The sequence below is a fragment of the Lygodium microphyllum genome, chromosome 1, assembly GCF_053477565.2.
Source record: "Lygodium microphyllum isolate KBCC chromosome 1, Lygodium_microphyllum_v1.1.10, whole genome shotgun sequence".
In the NCBI taxonomy this organism is placed as follows: Eukaryota; Viridiplantae; Streptophyta; class Polypodiopsida; order Schizaeales; family Lygodiaceae; genus Lygodium; species Lygodium microphyllum.
Window position 1 is genome coordinate 122430355 of NC_141135.1, and position 20880 is coordinate 122451234.

At 39.1% G+C, this 20880-nt stretch overlaps 1 protein-coding gene and 1 long non-coding RNA gene across 2 annotated transcripts in view; both read left to right on the top strand.

The window, feature by feature from the left end:
• The first annotated feature begins 513 nt into the window (after window positions 1-513).
• On the top strand, window positions 514-8893 carry LOC148041627 (uncharacterized). Its single transcript, XR_015692451.1, has 4 exons — window positions 514-1163; window positions 7897-7989; window positions 8174-8265; window positions 8408-8893. It is a non-coding gene; the product is annotated as an uncharacterized LOC148041627 (long non-coding RNA).
• Window positions 8894-9037: 144 nt separating this feature from the next.
• Window positions 9038-20880, top strand: part of LOC148041628 (uncharacterized) — a 65315-nt gene continuing 53472 nt past the window's right edge. Inside the window, exons 1-5 of the mRNA XM_087688570.1 lie at window positions 9038-9117; window positions 9265-9301; window positions 9399-9461; window positions 9548-9610; window positions 9699-9845. Coding sequence (XP_087544696.1) covers window positions 9266-9301; window positions 9399-9461; window positions 9548-9610; window positions 9699-9845 — 309 coding nt within the window. The 5' untranslated portion in view covers window positions 9038-9117; window position 9265. The remainder of the gene's footprint in view (window positions 9118-9264; window positions 9302-9398; window positions 9462-9547; window positions 9611-9698; window positions 9846-20880) is intronic.

Genomic DNA, 20880 nt, shown 5'->3' on the forward strand with positions numbered 1-20880 from the left:
GTAAGCTCCTACAATTTGCCCTCTTCTAGACCTCGACTCTAGTCACATAATTAATGCTAGCTCCAAAACCATGAAGGTGCATGCTTTGTTCTTGCCTTAGAAACTTTAAGAAGTGTGCATATTTGTTTGTTGTATTATGATGTTTGCTATCATGGTTTGACACTAAACTATTTCTAGAAGAAGACATGTGTTGTCTTTAGATAAGAAACTAAGCTTTTAAGCCATGACTCTTCTTATTAAGAGTGCTTAGTTTAGTTAAGATTTCTACATTTTTAAGTGTATAGATGTCTGAGTAATGCACTCTTCATTTAATGAAATCATGTGAAAATTTTACCTTTACCTATGCTTACTATTGTTGCCTACAACAATTCTTAATCTAGAGTTTTCCAATTGCCTACCTACCTAATTCCCTACCCCCTAATTCCCTACCTACCCTCTAATTCCCGCCAACGGATGCCCTTAGTCTAGAGGAGGGAGCTGGACGCCGAGACCGAGTGCCCCTGTGCAAGCTGGCCTTTCGCTCTGCTGTAGATGGCCTCTACCTCAATCGCTACTTTGGAACAAAGCCCGAACCAGTGGAGCGAGGTTGAGGTGAGCGACGCTTGCGGGGCTCTACATTGCTTTTGCGCCGTGATATCTTCAACATTGCCTTCGACTTCATCACATGCAACCTGTCAACAGCCCTACTTCTACACATTGAATCTTGTGCTTGATGTCGCTACACCCAAACCGTCCGTGTAGTTGACGATGGTTGATGTCTTGAGCTTCGAAGCACCTTCACGGTCTGTTCTATGTTTGGTACTTCATGATTATTCTATACTTTGATTCATGCTCTTATCGATAGTGCTTTCAATGCAAATTGGCCCATTGTTCTTTCCAAGTCAAGACATCTTTCTGCTCAGTCCGCAACATTCGTGCTAGCACCTGATCTACCAAAATCAATAATGGAACTCATGTAGCTATATAGCTTCGCCATTTTCCTTTTCAACATGGAGGTTGCAAACCATGTGGAGTAACGCTGGATCTGTTGGCCCGACTTGCGATGGAAATCTCTACCCATGGCTAATCCTAATGGCGCTGGCCGATTGCGAGCGTTGTTATAAGAGTGTGCTAAGAACCACCACTCCCACGTCTAATCCGTCCATTTTCAAGCCGAAGTCGAGGTAAGCGTATTCTCAACGCATTTGAATTCCTTCCAGATGGTTCGTAATGCTGGATTCCCACTGGCTGCGCACTGTTGTTCCAAGCTGCCAAAGATCTTGCGACTTCGCATATATGATGCTACAGCATGGCAATGTCTGTGGAATCTATGGTGCTACTCGCATGTTAGTATCCTTGGGTTTTTCTAGTAGGCTGAGATATAGGCTTGAAGGCTTCATCTTGTTTAGCTAACTTCTTAAGCATAAGATGGGCTTCAACAAAAATCACATCATATGCAATATGCATATAAATACCCTCATTTGTGAATTTATTATGATTAAGATATAACCATTTATTATTTAGTTTGTAACCCCTTTATATTGTCCCCTTATGTATGTAAAATATGTGTGACAATGATATTTTAAAATTCTCTTATGATGAACACATGTGATACATATATTCAAGAGTGACACACACACACCCCCCCCCCCGATGAGTAAGGGAAGTAATAGAGGAAAATTGAGAGTTAGGATGTTCATGCTGGAAAACAAAGTGTTAAGACCAAAATAGAGAGAGTGAGAATGATACTATGTTGGGAAATTGCTATTAAAAAATGTTGGGAAATAATGCTTAAATGTGTAATGCACACAAGAATGCCACTTGCTCTCTGTTGCACTACTATGAGAGAACTTCTACTTGAGCTATGACTAAGTGTTCTATATACAAGTATAGGAGAGTGGTAGATGAGATCGATAATCAATGGGTGGTAGGTGAGAGGTATTACATGTGGTAAGTGACAACCTTATCCTTTAGTAAAGAAAGTAGTTGGGCCTATCAAGGCTTATCTTTATGGTAGGTGAACTACCATCCAACATCCACCCTTAAGTTGAAGAGAGGTGTGACTAGCATACAAAATTTTCAAGGGGAATTGGCTATTTTTCTAGTAATACATCCCCCCTAAGGAAAATAGTAGGATTAACCTTGACTATAGAAGATGGCATTTCTATCAATGTTCTTGAGAATGATATCCACATAGGAGGGACTATAATGATAATGACAAGATAGGGAATTGATGTCATCGAAAATCCATGTGAAACTTTGTTGCTTGATCTCATGATATGTTTCATAGAAGTTCTAATGTGGAAGTAGCTTGACGACAAAGTTATCAAACATCCATTGAAGGATGATACACTTGATGATGAAGTTAGATAGCTCATGTCATAGATGAGTACATGTGTCTTCTTTATTTTAAGGGAGGATTTCAAGCAATGAACAAAGAAAAGTTTCACCCTAAAATGTCAAAGTAGATATCTCTTTGAGGATTTAACTATGCTTGGGAAATGATAATTGCTGTGATGGGCCGTATTAGCCCTAGAGACACAATATTTTTATCCAAGTAGGGTTTTATAATCTCTCCTTTGCTTGTTTGAGGAGATGCTTAACCATGTTTGGGAAAGGATAACTGCTGTGATGGGCCTTATTTATAACCCTAGGGACACGATCTTCCTATCCTAGCAGGGTTTTGTAATCTCTCCTTTGCTTGTTTTGAGGAGATGTCCAACCATTCTTGGGAAATTATAACTGTTGTGATGAGCCTTATTAGCCCTAGGGACACGATCTTCCTATCCAAGCTGGGTTTTGTTATCTCTTGTTTGCTTTTTATGCTAGGTTTTCTCAAGCATAAGTTTATTATAGTAAGCTCCAAGTATCACTTGTTCGAGGAGATGTTTAACCATACTAGGGAAATAATAAGTGATGTGATGGGTCTTTTTGGCCCAGCCTGGCCCGATCTTCCTTTCCAAGTAGGGTTTCATAATCTCTCTCTCTATAGCCTACTCATGTTTGTAGACTCATTGTTAGCTTGAATTCCCCTTCAATTCACATGAACCAAGTGACACCTTTGCACCACTTCATAATGTACATCTAGCTATACTTTACTGGAAGATCTAGTTTATGTATGTGCCCATAATAAATATAGAACTTTGAGATAAAAATATTAAGTGAACATACTTTTCTTTCACCCTATGAATATGCTTATAAACCATATAGCACTATCGTATCCCTGCTCTACCCTTAGAAATAATAAACACATGTTTTTGCTAAACTAAGTCTTATGCATCTTTGGAAGATTTTGATACAAAGGTATTCTATAAGGGAGTGTGATTGTTACCTAAAGTGTATTTTCACAAGGCTTTAAGTTCATACACTTTCTACTCTTTGCAGCTTTCTAATTAAATCTCCTTGACTATGCTTATGGTTCTTGAATATAATTTATTTCCACCATAGATAAAAGTCTACTTCCCTTTGAGTAATGCTTTTTTTTTCCTGTTTGATGTATAACCTTTGATATGTAACTTTAATATATAGATTGATTATTTTTTATTTATGTCTATGTTTCAGGAAGCCATAATGAATAATTTAAGGAGATGTCAGTGCAATTATAAGTGTAGGCATTCAACCCTTGGTTACTAGACAAACTTACTATGCACACAATCGCAAGGATATGAATGGGATAATACATTCATCAGTTCTGGCTCATCAAGAAGGTCAAAATTCTACTAACAATGATGTTCCTATGAGTGAAGATAACCCTCCTATGGATCAACCATCATCTCACTCTTTGCCTAGACGTAGGCGTTTGTGGTGTACATGCAGAACATATTGTGGAGGTGGACGTATGGTTCCTCACTCAACATATGCAAGACACATGAAAATTGAGGAAAGATTTAAGAGTCTCACTACTAATCTTGGTTTACATGGCTCTCAAAGACTACCACAAGATGACATTCTACTAGATCATAATGACATGGGAGATGAGGTCCATAATGACCCATCAGATGAGATTGACAATTTAGACGAAAGGGAGGATAATGAGGTGGAACCACAACATGAAGCATTTGAGATGGATGATGTTGAACCATCTTTATTTGACAAAATCGTTCAAAGAATAATTCAATTGCAAGCACTTTGGGATGAGCATCAAGCTTCAATTGAGTTTCAAGATAAAATGCTTAAAATTCTTTTTGGTGATATGGTCAGTTCTAATCCCCCCCAAGCACATATGGACAATATATATATGCCAAGCTTGGCCAAACTACTAGTGCAAATGCCTAACACATGGGATGGAGACTTGAATGGTATAAATATTCCTACTTGTTGGGAGAAACTTGGTATCATGTTCACACGGCTAGGTATGGTTAACTCCCAACGTTACAGGGTATGCCAAGGAAGTGAGAGCTCTATTCATGCACCATTGCTTTATCAACCAAGCAAGGAGGATAACTACATTAGAGACACAATTGAATGCTTGTGTAACACCAGAAAAGGAGGAAGGAAGAAGTTAAAGCGTGATTGTTCACAATGTTGTGAAAAGTGTTCCAAGTGTTCTCTACCGAGAAAAGATATGCTCTCTTTTGACTATGTCTCCATTAGAGAACAATTGCATCTACTAACTAGAAGTAGAACTCTATGCCATGAATTGTTGGAAATGTGGAGAAATAAAAACAAATGGTTAATACAGGAGAATACACTTTGTGATTCTACAATAAATGAGTTTTGGGATGGTACAAAATGCAAAAGTGTAAATGATTTTTGGAATCCTGAATCATACTTTGAGCTTCCATTGATATGTAATAACATGCATTGCAAACAAGTCTATATAGCTTGGCCTTCTGCCCAAAGGTCACCATTGCTTGATCATTCATGGGATGATATTGAGAGTGCCTACAAGTTGATCTACAAATCATGTCGAACTCACATACATGGGTACAAAAGGATTTGTAAGGTACACTTTATTATCATGCTCATCTTTTTAATTAATATAAATGAAATTTGATATAGGTTACTAAAATGTGGTGTGTTTTGTGATAAATAGGGTGATCCACGCAATTCTGCCTTGTTATTACATTGGGATGGATTCCAAGCCTCAAAGACAACCCAGAAGAATTGTGGAGTTGTTGAAATCAAAATTCTCAATGTTGGAAAGAGCTCCTTTATTGGAATTGTACCGGTTTTATTTATGCCATTCAGTTGCAAAAAAGTTATTGGAAGCTCTATTAAACTCTTTCACATATTCATGCAGCCATTGATAGATGAATTAGAAAGTCTATTTGTTGATGGATTTGAAGTAGACTTCAATTATCCAATCACACAGATTGTTGAGCATGAAAATTCTCTTAGTCGAAGATTCATTGCACGTGCAATGCTAATGATGGTAACTCGAGACCATCTAGCTCAGTGCAAGATTGGATCTTTCAAAGATGGTGGTCAATCGTTTTGTCGTAGAGACAAAGCAATAGCCACTTTGGAGGGTGAGGGCTCAGGACGTTACTTGTATGATCAAAATAGATTCCAGTTGAGATATAGACCAATTAAAAGATCAACCAATGAAATGCTTAGTTCTTTGACTATGGCAGAGCGAGCCCTCACCCAAGCAGAAAGAGAAGAGATTTTGAAAGATGCAGGACTTTCTAGTAGATCATGCTTGTGGAGACTATATGAACTCTATGGCTTTGATTTATCCTTGGACCTTGTATATGATTGCATGCATATTTTGGCTCGAAATTTGTTCTCAAAATATATATGTGCTCTAATAAGGACTGTGGATAACAGGATGAAAGTAAAAATTGATGAGACAACACATCGTGTCACTAAAGTGACACCATACTCTATTTGTTATGGTCGTTGGCCAAGATATCCTAGAAAGTATTGTGAGAGCTACAAGGCTGAGGAAAGTCAAAAGTGGATTCAATGGTGTTTGCCTTATGCACTATGTGAGATTGAAGGTATTCCGAAGGTATTCTATGACCTAGGATTGATTCTGATAGACATTGCTCATGCTTTTTACAACTACACTCGTGACCATGGTTGGTCTAGAGAAAATATAGACACTTTGAGAGAATTGCTTGGTTCATGGAGAGTAAGCTCTAAGGAACTCTTAGGATCAAACTCAGCTCCTTTGGAACATGTTGCAGGTATAAGTATTTTTTATTTTCTTAGTTCATTTATATAGCAATTATATTTCACTTTGATCATATATATTTTCTTGCCTTACTAAATGTAGGTTTTGGAGAATTCTTGGATGACATTATTCGACATGGTAGTCATGATGCTTTCTAGTGTTATATTTATGAGCGTATGGCCTCAGTATATGTCAATATCAAAACAAATAACAAAGATAATGAGATTTCTTATGCAAACTACCAAAGATGAAAATTCTTTACATGGATATTTATGCATATTACAAAAGACCAACATGACAGACTTATGCCGTATCAAAGGATGACAAGAGAACTCCACAAAGCTTTACTACCACCTGATGGATACTTAGTGGATTCTAATAGGTACGATGAATGTCCAGAATGGCATGCATCAGGTCTCATGCATGTATCATGTGTGGAGAAAGCAAAAGAAATATGGAGTTTTTTAGAAAAGGCTAATGATTGTGCATGCAAAATAGTCGCTCTAACAAAGGGAATAACCATAGGAGCAAAGAAGTTAAGACGCAGGGATGCAACTAATGAAGAAAAGATATATGTTCATCATAGCTTCAACATAGAGGTGGAAACAATGACAGAATATAAAAAGGTTTTTCTAAAGGGAGAATTTTATAAAGTGGGAGATAAAGTGGTGGTAAGATGCGATGAAGACTTTAGAGTGGACATAGATGTTGGCCATTGGAAAGCATGCATATCATCATTTTTTTCGTTTGAATGCAATGGTGAAGTGAAACTATTTTTTGGAGCTTATTACTACAGACAATGTATTGTGGTTGAAAGTGGCTATGAAAGTCTAGTTGTGGATACCACTACAGGTATGAGTGTCTTGCAAAATGGTTTTGTTCCATTTTCATGGGATTGTATTAGACCAATATAATCATTGTTACACAAATTTATTCCACTTCAACATGGAAACAATATCATCGCATATGAGACAAAAGATTTGAGACCAAGGTCACGTTTGATTAAGATAGGTTACATTGGTTGCATTCCTCCTTGGCTAGAGGAAAATGATGTTGTCTATATGAAGTCTCATCGAGATGCTTTATGTGAGCCAAATGACCTCAAATGTGCCATTATAAGAGCAGTACACTATGAAATGAAGCAAGTAAAAGTGGGCTAGCTAACTAATGTACACTTGCAAGAAAATATTTGGAAAGTGAGAATAGAGGATCAAGATTGGAAGGATTGGTGGCTATGTGTATCCACGAAAAAGAAATGGCAAGTACTCAAAACAAAAGCAATTGCAATTGACAATAAAAGAAAGATTGTACCTACCATGTGGCGTTCGCATGAGCATGAGGCAACAATGTTATGATGGTATGTTTATTGAAGTCTTTCGTTTTGTATTGCTTAATGTAATTTACATTTTCAAACATTATGACGGTATGTTTATTGAAGTCTTTTGTTTTGTATTACTTAATGTAATTTACATTTTCTAACATGCAGTGCAAACACTTTCTTATTGTTACCATGCCTATGTAGGTTTGCCATGTCAACTTCTAATCTAGAGATGATGGCTCTTTTGAAAAAAATGATGAGTGAGGATCCCAAACTACTTGGGCTTGTGGATTCAGTTGTGGAAGAAGTGAAACGCAACTAACTCTAATAACTAAATTTATACCTAATTTTATTACTAATTCATGTGTTCTAATCCAAGTGCTAAAAAATTAAGTGATTTAGTTTGATATAGCACTTCCTTTTTAAAAATACAAGTCTCTTATGTTTCTAAACTTTGGTTTATTATGTGTACATAAAGGTAACAAAATCACAAATGATGGTACAAGAGATAATGGAACAATGAAAGCTAAGGAGGTCATTGGCCCTAATGTCTCTTCAAATCACGATACAGGTATATGTCTTTATTTCTACTAAACTTTGAAAATTAAAATTTGTACATATATTACATCTTGCTTTATTAGGTGATTCATTTTGAGATTAACTAGCTTTAATTAGTCTCTTTGCCTAATTTAAAATGTTCATAGTTATTCATATTTTTAAACATTGAGTAATTGTGTGTATATATATAAACGTAGATAAAAGAACAACAAAATGTGGGAAAGAGGTAATGTAAAAAAGGGAGATCAGGAGGTTACTTGCGATAATGTTTCTTCAAGTCAAGATGCAGGTACCAACTTTAAGGATCAAAAACTTGTACAAATTTGGTGATCCAAATTGATACAAAATATCTAATTACTTTCTTTTGTGCTATTGAAAATTTTCATAACCTTGTATTATCGTGAGCTTTGGTTAACTCTATGTATATATAGGTAAACAAGTTACTAAAGATGACACAAGAGACAATGCAAGAAAGGAAGACATTGATATTGCTTGCCTTAACACTTCTTCAAGCCAAGAATCAGGTATTACCAGCTTTCTTATGTTGATAATGAGTCATTTTTTGAAATGGTTATACTCACTAATGATATTTGATCACTTGAGTATCAATAGGAGTGATACGCATACCATCATATGATGATATCTATCAGCCACCCATATTGAAATTTAGAGAAGAGGGTAGAATTTATGGAAAAAAGCTCTTGGCTGAATACTTTAAAAGTCAACACACTGTCATGCTTGAAAATTATCATCGAGTACATAGGTGGTTTGAATCCTTAAACCCAGATGATCTACGTTATAAAAATGTGGATAAAGAGTATATCATGAAAATCATATCAGAGAATCACCATGAGATTTTACCATTGAAGTTTATTGGATGTGAGTACATATGGAGAGATAATGACATATATGACTGGCGGAAGGGTAAGCAAGACGAAAGAAAGTATTTGAAGAAAAAAAATCTTTTAAAGAAGGTAACTTGATTGTTACTTTTTTTATTGGCTTTCCTAATATTTGAGGTGTAGATTCTTAGTTATTGAACTATTAATCTTATGACATATAGAGAGAATTATCCGCATCTCTTGGAGTGGATGATATAGATAAGCTTCAAAATGTATCAAATGACATAACATCATAAATGGTAAGATGATATGATTTATAAGTTTGATATCATAAGTGTAGGATTGGTTCTTTTTCTCCCATACTCATTTAGGGGTGTCTATTGATGGTAGAGTGAACCATATGTTGCTACTATTGATTCTAATCAACTTGATGTATACATTCCTAGCATGGATGATATTGCAAATGAACAAGGTTTGGAAAAGGTATCTTATAATCTTATATGTTTATCATTTTTGTACTTGATTCCATATATTTTGGAGACATTTGATGTATACACATGATCTCATTTTGTTGATGTAGCCTCTTGAAGAAAGTAGCTCCTTTGAAGGACAACAATACAAGCAAATAGATTTATCATTGCAGGTAATCCTTTTAAGCTCATATCTAATAACTTTCTTTGAGAATGTCTCTTATACAGATACTTATACATTAACTTTTATTTCCCATAGATGAATATGTTCGTGGAGGAAGAAAAGAGCTTTGAACAATTTCAATGTTATACATCCGATGAGGTTCTTTGCTTTATATTAAATTTAAGATTGACCATATGATTCATGTTCTTAACAGTATAATCTTATCCTTTACATGCTTAAAATGTAGGATATTGAGAATGAAGATGAGACACTTGATATGGAAAATTGTGCCAGCTTTTCAAAGTTATTGTCACATGGTTTAGACAAAATAATGTACTCAACTAAACATCAAGAAACTCTGGAACAAAGTATCCATAGTTCAAGCAATGACAAGGTATGTAACTTTTTTTTCTATATAAATATTTTTAATGTGATTACTAATTTGAACATTTATTACTTTGCAACATATTGGAGATTTATGGGATAAAACAATCAAGACACACATGTTGCTTAATTAGTTTTTAGTTCTATGCTCCTTTAAAATTATTTTCATTTTTCATTTGGTTGCTAGAGGTAGATGTTGATGTCCTAATTTGTTTAATCTATTTTGATCATTAGATGTATGTTATTGATCCTTACTTAGAAATGATGACATTCTCTATATAATTTTCTAGTTAAAAATTTATTGTGTAATTTCTTGTTTGATATTAGCATGTATAAGAGTAAGGGAAAAGTAGATAAAGTGATAAGGAAAAAAGAGAATTCCCATGGAATTCCCTAGTTGAAAGTACATATAAGTAGGGAATGTAAAAAATAGGAAAAATGAGAGATTTCCTAGTGAGAGTACCTAGGGAATCACCTCTAGAATTTTTTTCCTATATATGGAATATTTCCTATATAGGAATTATTCCCTACATAGAAAATTTTGTATTTTCCTATGTAGGAAATATTTCCTACATAGGAATTTCCTATATAGGAATTTCCTATGTAGGAAATATTTCCTACATAGGAAAGGTCTTATGTGATTCCCTACTTATTCTCACTAGGAAATGTCCCATTTTCCCTAGTTTTAACTTTCCCCACTTATATGTATTTTCAACTAGGGAATTCCATGGGGAATTCTCTTTTTTTCCTATATGGGGATCGATTGAAAGTTCCTTGTGCAGTACTTGATGTAGAAGGCGAACTAGGAACCTGTACCTGGGGTTGTGCATGGATAACGGTTTCTTAACGTTATTATACGATAAACGTTATTGATTTATATTACATCTTCAATTCCGCTATCACCCAAGCAATCTAACCACTTAAATTTTTATCAATTCTCATGCACAATCAGACATTGATAAAAAGAAGTTTTATTTGTATTTATATGGGCATAGCCCTTTCGGAATACAACATTTCTTGCGATGATAAGCCAACTATTACATTTAGTTTGGGGAGAATAAAGTTGTATTACATTTATCTATAGAAATTGTATAATAGTATGGTTTCGGGTCATGGATCTTCAGGAATCGATAAGTCATTGGAAGTTTGGGGTATCCTTTCCTTTGGAATCCATTCTTCTCATGGCGCCCCAACACTTTAATCCTATCGGCGGGGATCACACGGGTTACTTCCTCATATACATATGAGTTCATCTCAACCCTCCGACCTTGAATATGTAAAGTTGAGTTTATGTGAGCTTCCACAAAAATGAACACCTTCACGACTTTCAGGTCTTCCAACCACTTGATCCTCTTTAGGTTGGTTTGTAGATAAGCAAACCGGTGGGCAGCTATAGAGTAGATTCCTGAGGCACCCGTCCATCTTCGTTCCATGTACAAAGGCGATGGATTATAGATTTGCTCTAGGATGTTCATCATCTCAACCCTTTGTTGATAATGCGGAGAATGCATTGCAGTCATAAACATGACTCGAAATACTAAGAACTTGTTCCACGCTTCCTAATTCTGCAAGACAACATTGGAAATAAGGAAATATTTCGATAGCCACTTTTGCTTTACTTTATCTTATTATGATTTCATAAAAACAATTCCGGTCCGCTCTGATACAAACTGTAACGTGTCCACTTGTATCTTCAGGACACGTCTTAGCAGTCCATCGGAAAGGATGTCTAGAAAGCTCCACCCAGCACTCCCATGGAATATTACCGGGTTTGCAATCTAGGGCTTTCTGCATCTGCCACGTAGCAGAAGTATGCCAGCCGTTCCCACTTAGGACCAACCTGAATTAGGGTTTTCCTTATTGGTAATTTCCTAACGGTAACTAGCGTCGAACCCAAGCGAACTACTTTATGCAGAAACGCTAGGTCCGAAGCGGATTCACGCTACACTTGGTTCAAGGAGAATGGGAAACGAGAGGGATGCGAAGCTCAACCTCTCTACCATAAGGCATAGTCCCATTCCGTTCCCCTAAAACAACGTAAATCGGGATCAATTGTAACTCTAGGTCAATACTTTTGTTGTGCGTGTTCTTGACGATCTTCTAACTGTCCATCGTGGTTTGAGAAAAGTTCACGGCCAACCGAGACCACCCATGTATAGGACAGACCTATGGCCACATCCTCCGCACTTTCCTCCGGTTGTTTTAGCTATTTAATTACCTAACACATTTAGTTGGATATGTATCAACGAGCTTCTTTAATTAGCTCATTAGGCACTAGTTCTCTCACGTAATCATATCACTTGACATAGAAAAACAATGTCAAACAAGTTCCTTATTAAGAGATTATCATATTTATCTTTGAAATACAAAAAGTCCAGCCTGTAAGCTTATCCACAATCCGCCCGAAGGCTATCTGACAATCCACAGGGATCACTAATCCAAGTTTCCGCCCGTAGACTAGTATGCAGTCCTGGAGATCCAATCCCAAGTCACGTTAGCCTCTTGTGCAGGGCTCGGAAGGTGAGGGATTTATGGGCTAGATCCCCCTCTGGCACCCAAGAGTCCTCCTACTCCAAGTAACGCTCAACGGAGAGACCTCTCGCGGCGGGTTCGGTCCACTTTCCCAGCGCGGTTAACAACCCCCTTGGTTAGGGTCTAGCAGGCAGTCGGGGGTAACTAAAGCTGCCTCTCCCTTCAAACCTTCAACCTGAAGTATTAGATATCCATTTATCTTTTAATTTATTGATCAAACAAAGCCAAACAGTGCTCTTAAATCTGTAACAAGCACAAACATTTCCATTGGTCGTTTTTGTTGGCAAACTGCAAAGTACTGAATCCTTCCTCTCAAATGCATTCAGCACTCGATCCAGGATGACTTGCGACTTGGCAAGATCCTCTATATCTTGGGTTAGGGCATGCCCTATTAACCCTAAAGCTATTTGCTAGAAATGTATTTATGATTCCTTTATTTTGCTTGTTTTATTGAAAATATTAATGACTAAATTCCTCCATCGTGAGCATTTAGGACAAAAATGTATCATATTTCCAACAATTATCCTTGCATGATTGAATTAGAACAATACCAAATAAAAATTAGGAAGGAAAACCTGGATTTGGGGTGAGATGTCCATGTGGATGCTAGGAGACGACCCTCCTATAGCTGCGCCTTGGGCTTTCTTAGGAGGCATCGCGAATGTAGTCTTTTTGTCGTGAACACAATATTAGTTAGTTTGGGAATCTCCCAATTCCCATTTTTTGAATATTAAAAAGGTGGCACCCGGATAACATGCCCAAGAGTTTCTCAAAACCATATCATATGACCTATCATTGGAAAGCGCTTGAAAAATAGAATCTATTGAGCTATAGAGCACTCGATTTGGAGTTATCGTATTCAAGTTATGACAAATCCAAATATTTGACCACGTGTCTCAAACTTATGGGAAATTCCAATATTCCCCAATATGGTGTTCGTGGATGCAGCTTTACAACTCCTTTTTGAAATTCCACCGTGGCTCCCTTTTGCAATAACTTGCACCGTCCATCAAAAGCAGTTTTAGAAGGCTTCCTCCTTGAAGTAGGGATTTCGAAAGGGGGTATTTCAAAATATTTCGCGAATAAGACCCATTAAAGCCATGGAAAAGGCTTAATGGCCTTATAAAGACTCGCACGAACGGGGAATAAAAGGTGTGGAATCTCTTACGAGGGCTTTTGAGTGGGAAAGGAAGGTGTGAAAAGACCCTCAACACTCTCTTTTCTTTTACGTGTGGGGGAAAAGAACAAGGTATGGGAGAGCTAGATGGGTTATTTTTGCATGGCTTAAGGGGGCCCTTAAAGGGATTTAAGATCCGGGAAGGAAGAGACTTTAAGGTAACATCTTTTTGTGGAAAAAGGGCTTATAGGGCTTCAAGGGAAATTTGAGGGGGGGAAAGGAAAAAGGGCTAAGGTGGGGGCCCTTAGGGTGGAAATTTTAAAGGGAAAAAAGTAGCCTTTAAAGGCTATAAAAAGGGGCCTAAGGGAAAATTGGAGGGAGGGGGGGGGGGGGGAAGAAACGCCGATTCGACGGCGTACTGGCAGCTGGGGCCATGGACTGCGAGTAGGGAAATCAAACGGCGGAGATCTTCCTTGACGGCGATGCCCCACGGCAGCCCCCCCTCTCTCAAGCGGCACAAGCAGCGACTTCATCAGCCTCTCCCTCCCCATTCAGAATGGCGTTCAGCTTCATGGCGGCCCTCTCTTTCCTCTCAGAGCTTGACTCTCTACGCAGAGCCTTTCATCCCATCCTCCCGCTTACATTCCCCCACTGAAATAGGTAAGGGGAGGGGAATCCTCCCTCCCCTATGTGGCGAGGTGCATGAGCACCAGCTTTGGCAAGCTCCAGCAAGGAGCTTGCTCACCATACTAATCCTCTCTTCCTCCAGCTCGACAGTCGGATGGAGGAGAGGGGAAATAATAAAAAAATTTTCTTTTATCCAAAGAATAATTCCATTATCTTTTATTGGGTAGTTCGCATGTGCCTACGCCTTCGGGATATTACATTCTCTCCCCCTTGGAGGAATCGAGATGTCCTCATCTCAAGATAAACTGGGGATATTGATGGTTGAGAGTGCTTTCATCTATCCAAGTGGCATCCTCTTCGGGATAATCTTTCCATTGGACGAGGCATTCTCTCAAGGTTCTGGATCTCAGTTGTCTCTTCCTAACATCTAAGATCTTGTCAGGCCTTAGTTCAAGGACTCCTTGACTAGGCATTACAACTTGTTGGTCATCAAGTACATGGTGAAGATTAGGTACATACTTTTTCAATAGGCTGGTATGGAATACATTATGAACCTTTAGGTTCTTAGGGAGTTGCAATCTATAAGCATTAGGTCCTAGGCACTTAAGGATCTTGTATGGTCCACAATACCTTGGACTTAGCTTCTTGCAATCTTCTAATTATAGGGAACTCTTCTTTGGGCGTACACGAATGAAGACCATGTCTCCTTCTTCGAAGAATCTCTCTTGACGCCTTAAATCTACATAGGCCTTTTGTCTATCCTTGGCAGCTTGGATGTCCTGTCCTATTGTCTTTATTTGGTCATCCATCGCTTCCAACATCTTTATTTGGTCATCCATCTCTTCCAACATCTGCGTTGAAGCTTCAACCCTTAAGGTTGGATCTGAGAAGTTTAGGGGACTTCGACAGTCATGATCATACAATGCTTGGAAATGGGTCATTTGAATGCTTTGTTGGTAAGAAGCACTGTAGGCGAATTCAACCAAAGGTAAGTATTGAATCCACCTTTTTGGCTCACGACAGCAGCATGCCCTAAGCATATCCTCGATGACTTGATTGACTCGCTCTGTTTGGCCATCCGTTTGGGGATGGTAAGCTGTGCTAAAGCAGAGTTGAGTTCCAATGGCTTCAAAGATAGCTCTCCAGAAGTGTGATGTGAAGAGAGAATCACAACACTAATGATTCTTCTGGGTAACCCATGTAGCTTAAATATCTCCTTGATAAACAATCTTGCAATGTCTGAGGCTTTATAGTTTGTCTTTACTAGAATAAGGTATACAACCTTAGTAAGCATGTCAACCACAGCCATGATGGAGTTGTATCCTCCCTAGACTTGGGGTAGGCCTATAACAAAATTTGTACTCATGAATTCCCATTTCATTTGGGGAGTGTCAAGCGGTTGCAGCTTCCCTGGCATCTTGACGTATTCGGCTTTGATACGCTGACAAGACAAACACTCGGTGACATATTTGAGAACGTCACCTTTAAGCCTCTCCCAATGGTAGCTCTTCCCAACTGCATTAAGAGTCTTGGCATAGCCAGGATGTCCTGAGAAAGGGGAATCATGAGCTTCCCACAATATCTTCTGCTTAAGAGACTGACTTGTCGGTATACACAGCCTTGTTCTATAGTAGACAAGTCCACTATTAATAGAGAATTCATGATACTTAGCCTGTAGCTTTTGATCCTGATATTTGATAGAGATTTTCCTTAGCATCTTTTGATAGGCTGGATCATGGCATGCATCCTCTCTAGCTAACTTAAGTATCGGATTGTTTGGCATAGATACTTTTGTAGCTAGAGATCTAGCTATTGATGGATTCTGCAGGATTAGTGAATTAAGGAATGCCTTGCGACTAAGCGCATCGGCAACTACATTTAATTTTCCTGGTTGGTACTTGATTTCAAAGTCATACTCCTCTAGTACTTCAATCCACCGACGTTACCTCATGTTGAGCTCGTCCTGGGGTAAAGATCCACTTGAGACTCTTATGGTCAGTTACTAGTGTAAACTTGTTGCCCAATAGGTAGTGTCTCCAAAGCTTTAGAGCATGGATGACAGCTAGCAATTCTAGATCATGCGTAGCATAATTTTTCTCATGACTCTTCAATTTTCTTGAAGAGTATGCTACCAGATGACCTTCCTGCATGAGCACACATCCCAAGGAAAGTGTGCTAGCATCAATTACTACCTCGAACTCCTTATTGAGGTCTGGAAGTTTTAGGATAGGTGCTGATACCAAACTTTGCTTCAATCTATCGAGGCCATTTTGTTCGGGGGTTGACCATGCAATGGATGTTTGCTTCTTCAGTAAGTCCGTCAGAGGTGCTGCAATCAAAGCATAGTTTTTTATGAAGACCCTATACCATCCTCTCAATCCAAGAAAACTGCCTATTTCTTTGACAGATGTTGGTATTGGCCATTCTAGCACATCTCTGACCTTGGCTGGGTCACCTGAGATTCCATCTACTGATACTATGAATCCCAGATATTCAATCTGACACTTGAAGAATGCACACTTCTTCATCTTAGCATACAACTTATGTGCCCTCATTGTCTCAAGGACAATCCAAAGTTGGGGTTCATGATCTTCTTCTTGTTTAGAATAGACTAAAGTGTCGTCAAAGAAGACGAGCACAAAATCATCAAGATATGGCCTAAAGATATCATGCATTAGCCTGTTGAAAGTGGCAAGTGCATTCGTAAGCCCGAATGACATAAGTAGGAACTCAAAGTGCCCATATCTTGTGTTGAAGGCTGTCTTTGGGATATCTTCTTCCTTGATCCTTATTTGATAGTAACCTGACCTGAGGTCAATCTTGGAGAAGATCTTTGCACCTTGAAGACGGTCAAGAAGCTCATCTATTCTAGGAATAGGGTACTTGTTATTGACCGTTGATTGATTCAATCCTCGGTAATCAATACATAGTCGAAGTGTCCCATGTTTCTTTTTCTGGAATAGTACTGGAGCTCCCCATGGTGAACTGCTAGGACAGATGTAGCCCTGTTCTAGCAGTTGCTTGAGTTGTTCCTTCAGCTCAATTGCTTCCGATATAGACATTCTATAAGGTCTTTTTGCAATTGGCGCAGCTCCTACTACTAGCTTAATCTCATGATCCACTTCTCTTTGAGGTGGGAGTTTAGTCAGCTCTTCAGGAAATACATCCGCATATTCCTTTAGCCAAGAAGGTCCTTCACTAAACTCCTGCTTCTGATCTAACTTGTTGAGCTTGATCAAGTAGACAGGTAATCCTTTTCTAACTCCTTTCATGATTCGAGATACTTTGGCCAATTGGATTCTTGGCACTCTAGCCTCACCTTGAGTTGTGACTAATTCCCTTTCAGAGTTTTGAAAGGAAACTTGGCCCTTTCCACAATGAATGTGGGTGTCATTAGGCCTAAGCCAATCCATTCCGAGTAGACACTCATGGATATCTAAATTCATGACTTTGAATTTAATCGAAGTCTTCTTTCCTCCAAGAAAGAATTTCACCTTGGTAGTTTGCCTGGTACAAGTAACCTCACGACCATTTGCCAATTCCACAAGCAAGGTAGGTGCTTCTATTGTGGCTATTCCTAATATTTTTGCACAAGCTCATGAGATAAAAGAATGTGTACTGCCACAATCAATCAAGGTCTTGAAACCTTTACCTTGATAGTCCGACGATGTCTGAATCACCGAGAACTAGCGATTCGGTCCTTTCTTGTGTAGAGCGGCATGGACTGTTGCCCTTTCAAACTCTGCTTCCATGGTTGGATCTTCTTCTTCGCATATTTTCCTATTGGCAACGCAAGAGGTTCTTCCTCTGCCTCGCGTAGCGGCTCCTTAACCACGGCCCGTTCCTTGGAAAGGTGCTTGGCGATGTCCTCCTCCAAGTTTGGGACATTGCCTCTTGAAGTGACCGGGCTTGTTGCAGTGGAAACAACAGAGGTTTCGGCCATTGCTTCGAGTAGGAACAAAGTTGTTGACGTTATTAGTCCTTGCTTTCTTTCTTTATCCCTGATTATGACCTTGAAATCTCTTCATTTGAGGTCTGAATGCTCCTCTGTTCGGGTCATTATAAGACCAAGTTTTGTTACCCCTTGGTCTAGTCTGCACCTCTTGAATTATAGGCGTAGCTCGAATGAGTGCGTCTTCAAGATCTGATAGATGCATAGATTCGAGACAGGTATTTACTGGTGGATTTAAACCAGCACAAAATTTGGACACCTATTGTGTCATGTCCATCTGTGGCGCATACTTTAAAAGTGAAACGAATTTAGAGTAGTATGCGTCAAGAGTGAGCCCCAGCTGTTTTAGCTCGTAGAACTCATTCATTTTCTGTGTGCGATATGCAGGTGGTAAGTATCTTCCCTGCATGGCTTTCTTCAACGTCTCCCAGGTAATGGATCCTTCCGCGATCCCTTGATCCCTGCACCATTGCTTCCACCAAAGCCTGGCTTCACCGGTGAGCTTCAGCTTGGAGAGCATAGCCTGATTGGTGGGTGCAGTACCGGCTGCTTCAAAGTAATCCTCCATGGATTCAATCCAAATTTCAGCATCTGCTTGGACCGGCCTGCCCCTCCCGTAAAATTCGGATAGCTTAATCTACTTGAGAAGAAACTTCTTCTCCTAGATTACAGCAGTACTTGATGTAGAAGGCAAACTAGGAACCTGTACCTGGGGTTGTGCATCGATAACGGTTTCTTAACGTTATTATACGATAAACGTTATTGATTTATATTACATCTTCAATTCCGCTATCACCCAAGCAATCTAACCACTTAAATTTTTATCAATTCTCATACACAATCAGACATTGATAAAAAGAAGTCTTATTTGTATTTATATGGGCATAGCCCTTTCGGAATACAACATTTCTTGCGATGATAAGCCAACTATTACATTTAGTTTGGGGAGAATAACGTTGTATTACATTTATCTATAGGAATTGTATAATAGTATGGTTTCGGGTCATGGATCTTCAGGAATCGGTAAGCCATTGGAAGTTTGGGGTATCCTTTCCTTTGGAATCCATTCTTCTCATGGAGCCCCAACACTTTAATCCTATCGGCGGGGATTACACGGGTTACTTCCTCATATACATATGAGTTCATCTCAACCCTCCGACCTCGAATATGTAAAGTTGAGTTTACGTGAGCTTTCATAAAAATGAACAGCTTCACGACTTTCAGGTCTTCCAACCACTTGATCCTCTTTAGGTTGGTTTGTAGATAAGCAAACCGGTGGGTAGCTATATAGTAGATTCGTGAGGCACCCGTCCATCTTCGTTCCATGTACAAAGGCGATGGATTATAGATTTGCTCTAGAATGTTCATCATCTCAACCCTTTGTCGATAATGCGGAGAATGCATTGCAGTCATAAACATGACTCGAAATACTAAGAACTTGTTCCACGTTTCCTAATTCTGCAAGACAGCATTGGAAGTAAGGAAATATTTCGACAGTCACTTTTGCTTTACTTTATCTTATTATGATTTCATAAAAACAATTCTGGTCGGCTCTGATGCAAACTGTAACGTGTCCACTTGTATCTTCAGGACACGTCTTAGCAGTCTATCAGAAAGGATGTCTAGAAAGCTCCGCCCAGCACTCCCATGGAATGTTACGGGGTTTGCAATCTAGGGCTTTCTGCAACTGCCACGTAGCGGAAGTATGCCAGCCGTTCCCACTTAGGACCAACCTGAATTAGGGTTTTCCTTATTGGTCATTTCCTAATGGTAACTAGCGTCGGACCCAAGCGAACTACGTTATGTAGAAATGCCAAGTCCGAAGCGGATTCACGCTACACTTGGTTCAAGGAGAATGGGAAACGAGAGGGATCCGAAGCTCAATCTCTCTGCCATAAGGCATAGTCCCATTCCGTTCCCCTAAAACAACGTAAATCAGGATCAATTGTAACTCTAGGTCAATGCTTTTATTGTGTGCGTTCTTGACGATCTTGTGGCTGTCCATCGTGGTTTGAGAAAAGTTCACGGCCAACCGGGACCACCCATGTATAGGACAGACCTATGGCCACATCCTCCACACTTTCCTCCGATTGTTTTAGTTATTTAATTACCTAACACATTTAGTTGGACATGTATCAACCAGCTTCTTTAATTAGCCTGTTAGGCACTAGTTCTTTCACGTAATCATATCACTTGACATAGAAAAACAATATCAAACAAGTTCCTTATTAAGAGGTTATCATATTTATCTTTGAAATACAAAAAGTCTAGCCCGTAGGCTTATCCACAATCCGCCTGAAGGCTATCCGGCAATCCACAGGGATCACTAATCCAAGTTTCTGCCCGTAGTCTAGTATGCCGGCCACGAGATCCAATCCCGAGTCACGTTAGCCTCTTGTGCAGGGCCCGGAAGGCGAGGGATTTACGGCTAGAGCCCCCTCTGGCACCCAAGCGTTCTCCTGCTCCAAGTAGTGCTCAACAGAGAGACCTCTCACGGCGGGTTCGGTCCACTTTCCCAGCGTGGTTAACAACCCCCTTAGTTAGGGTCAGGCAGGCAGTTGGGGGTAACTAGAGCTCCCTCTCCCTTCAGGCCTTCAACTTGAAGTATTAGATATCCATTTATCTTTTAATTCATTGATCAAACAAAGCCAAACAGTGCTCTTAAATCTGTAACAAGCACAAACATTTCCATTGGTCGTTTTTTTTGGCAAACTGCAAAGTATTGAATCCTTCCTCTCAAATGCATTCAGCACTCGATCCGGGATGACTTGCGACTTGGCAAGATCCCCTATATCCTGGGTTAGGGCGTACCCTATT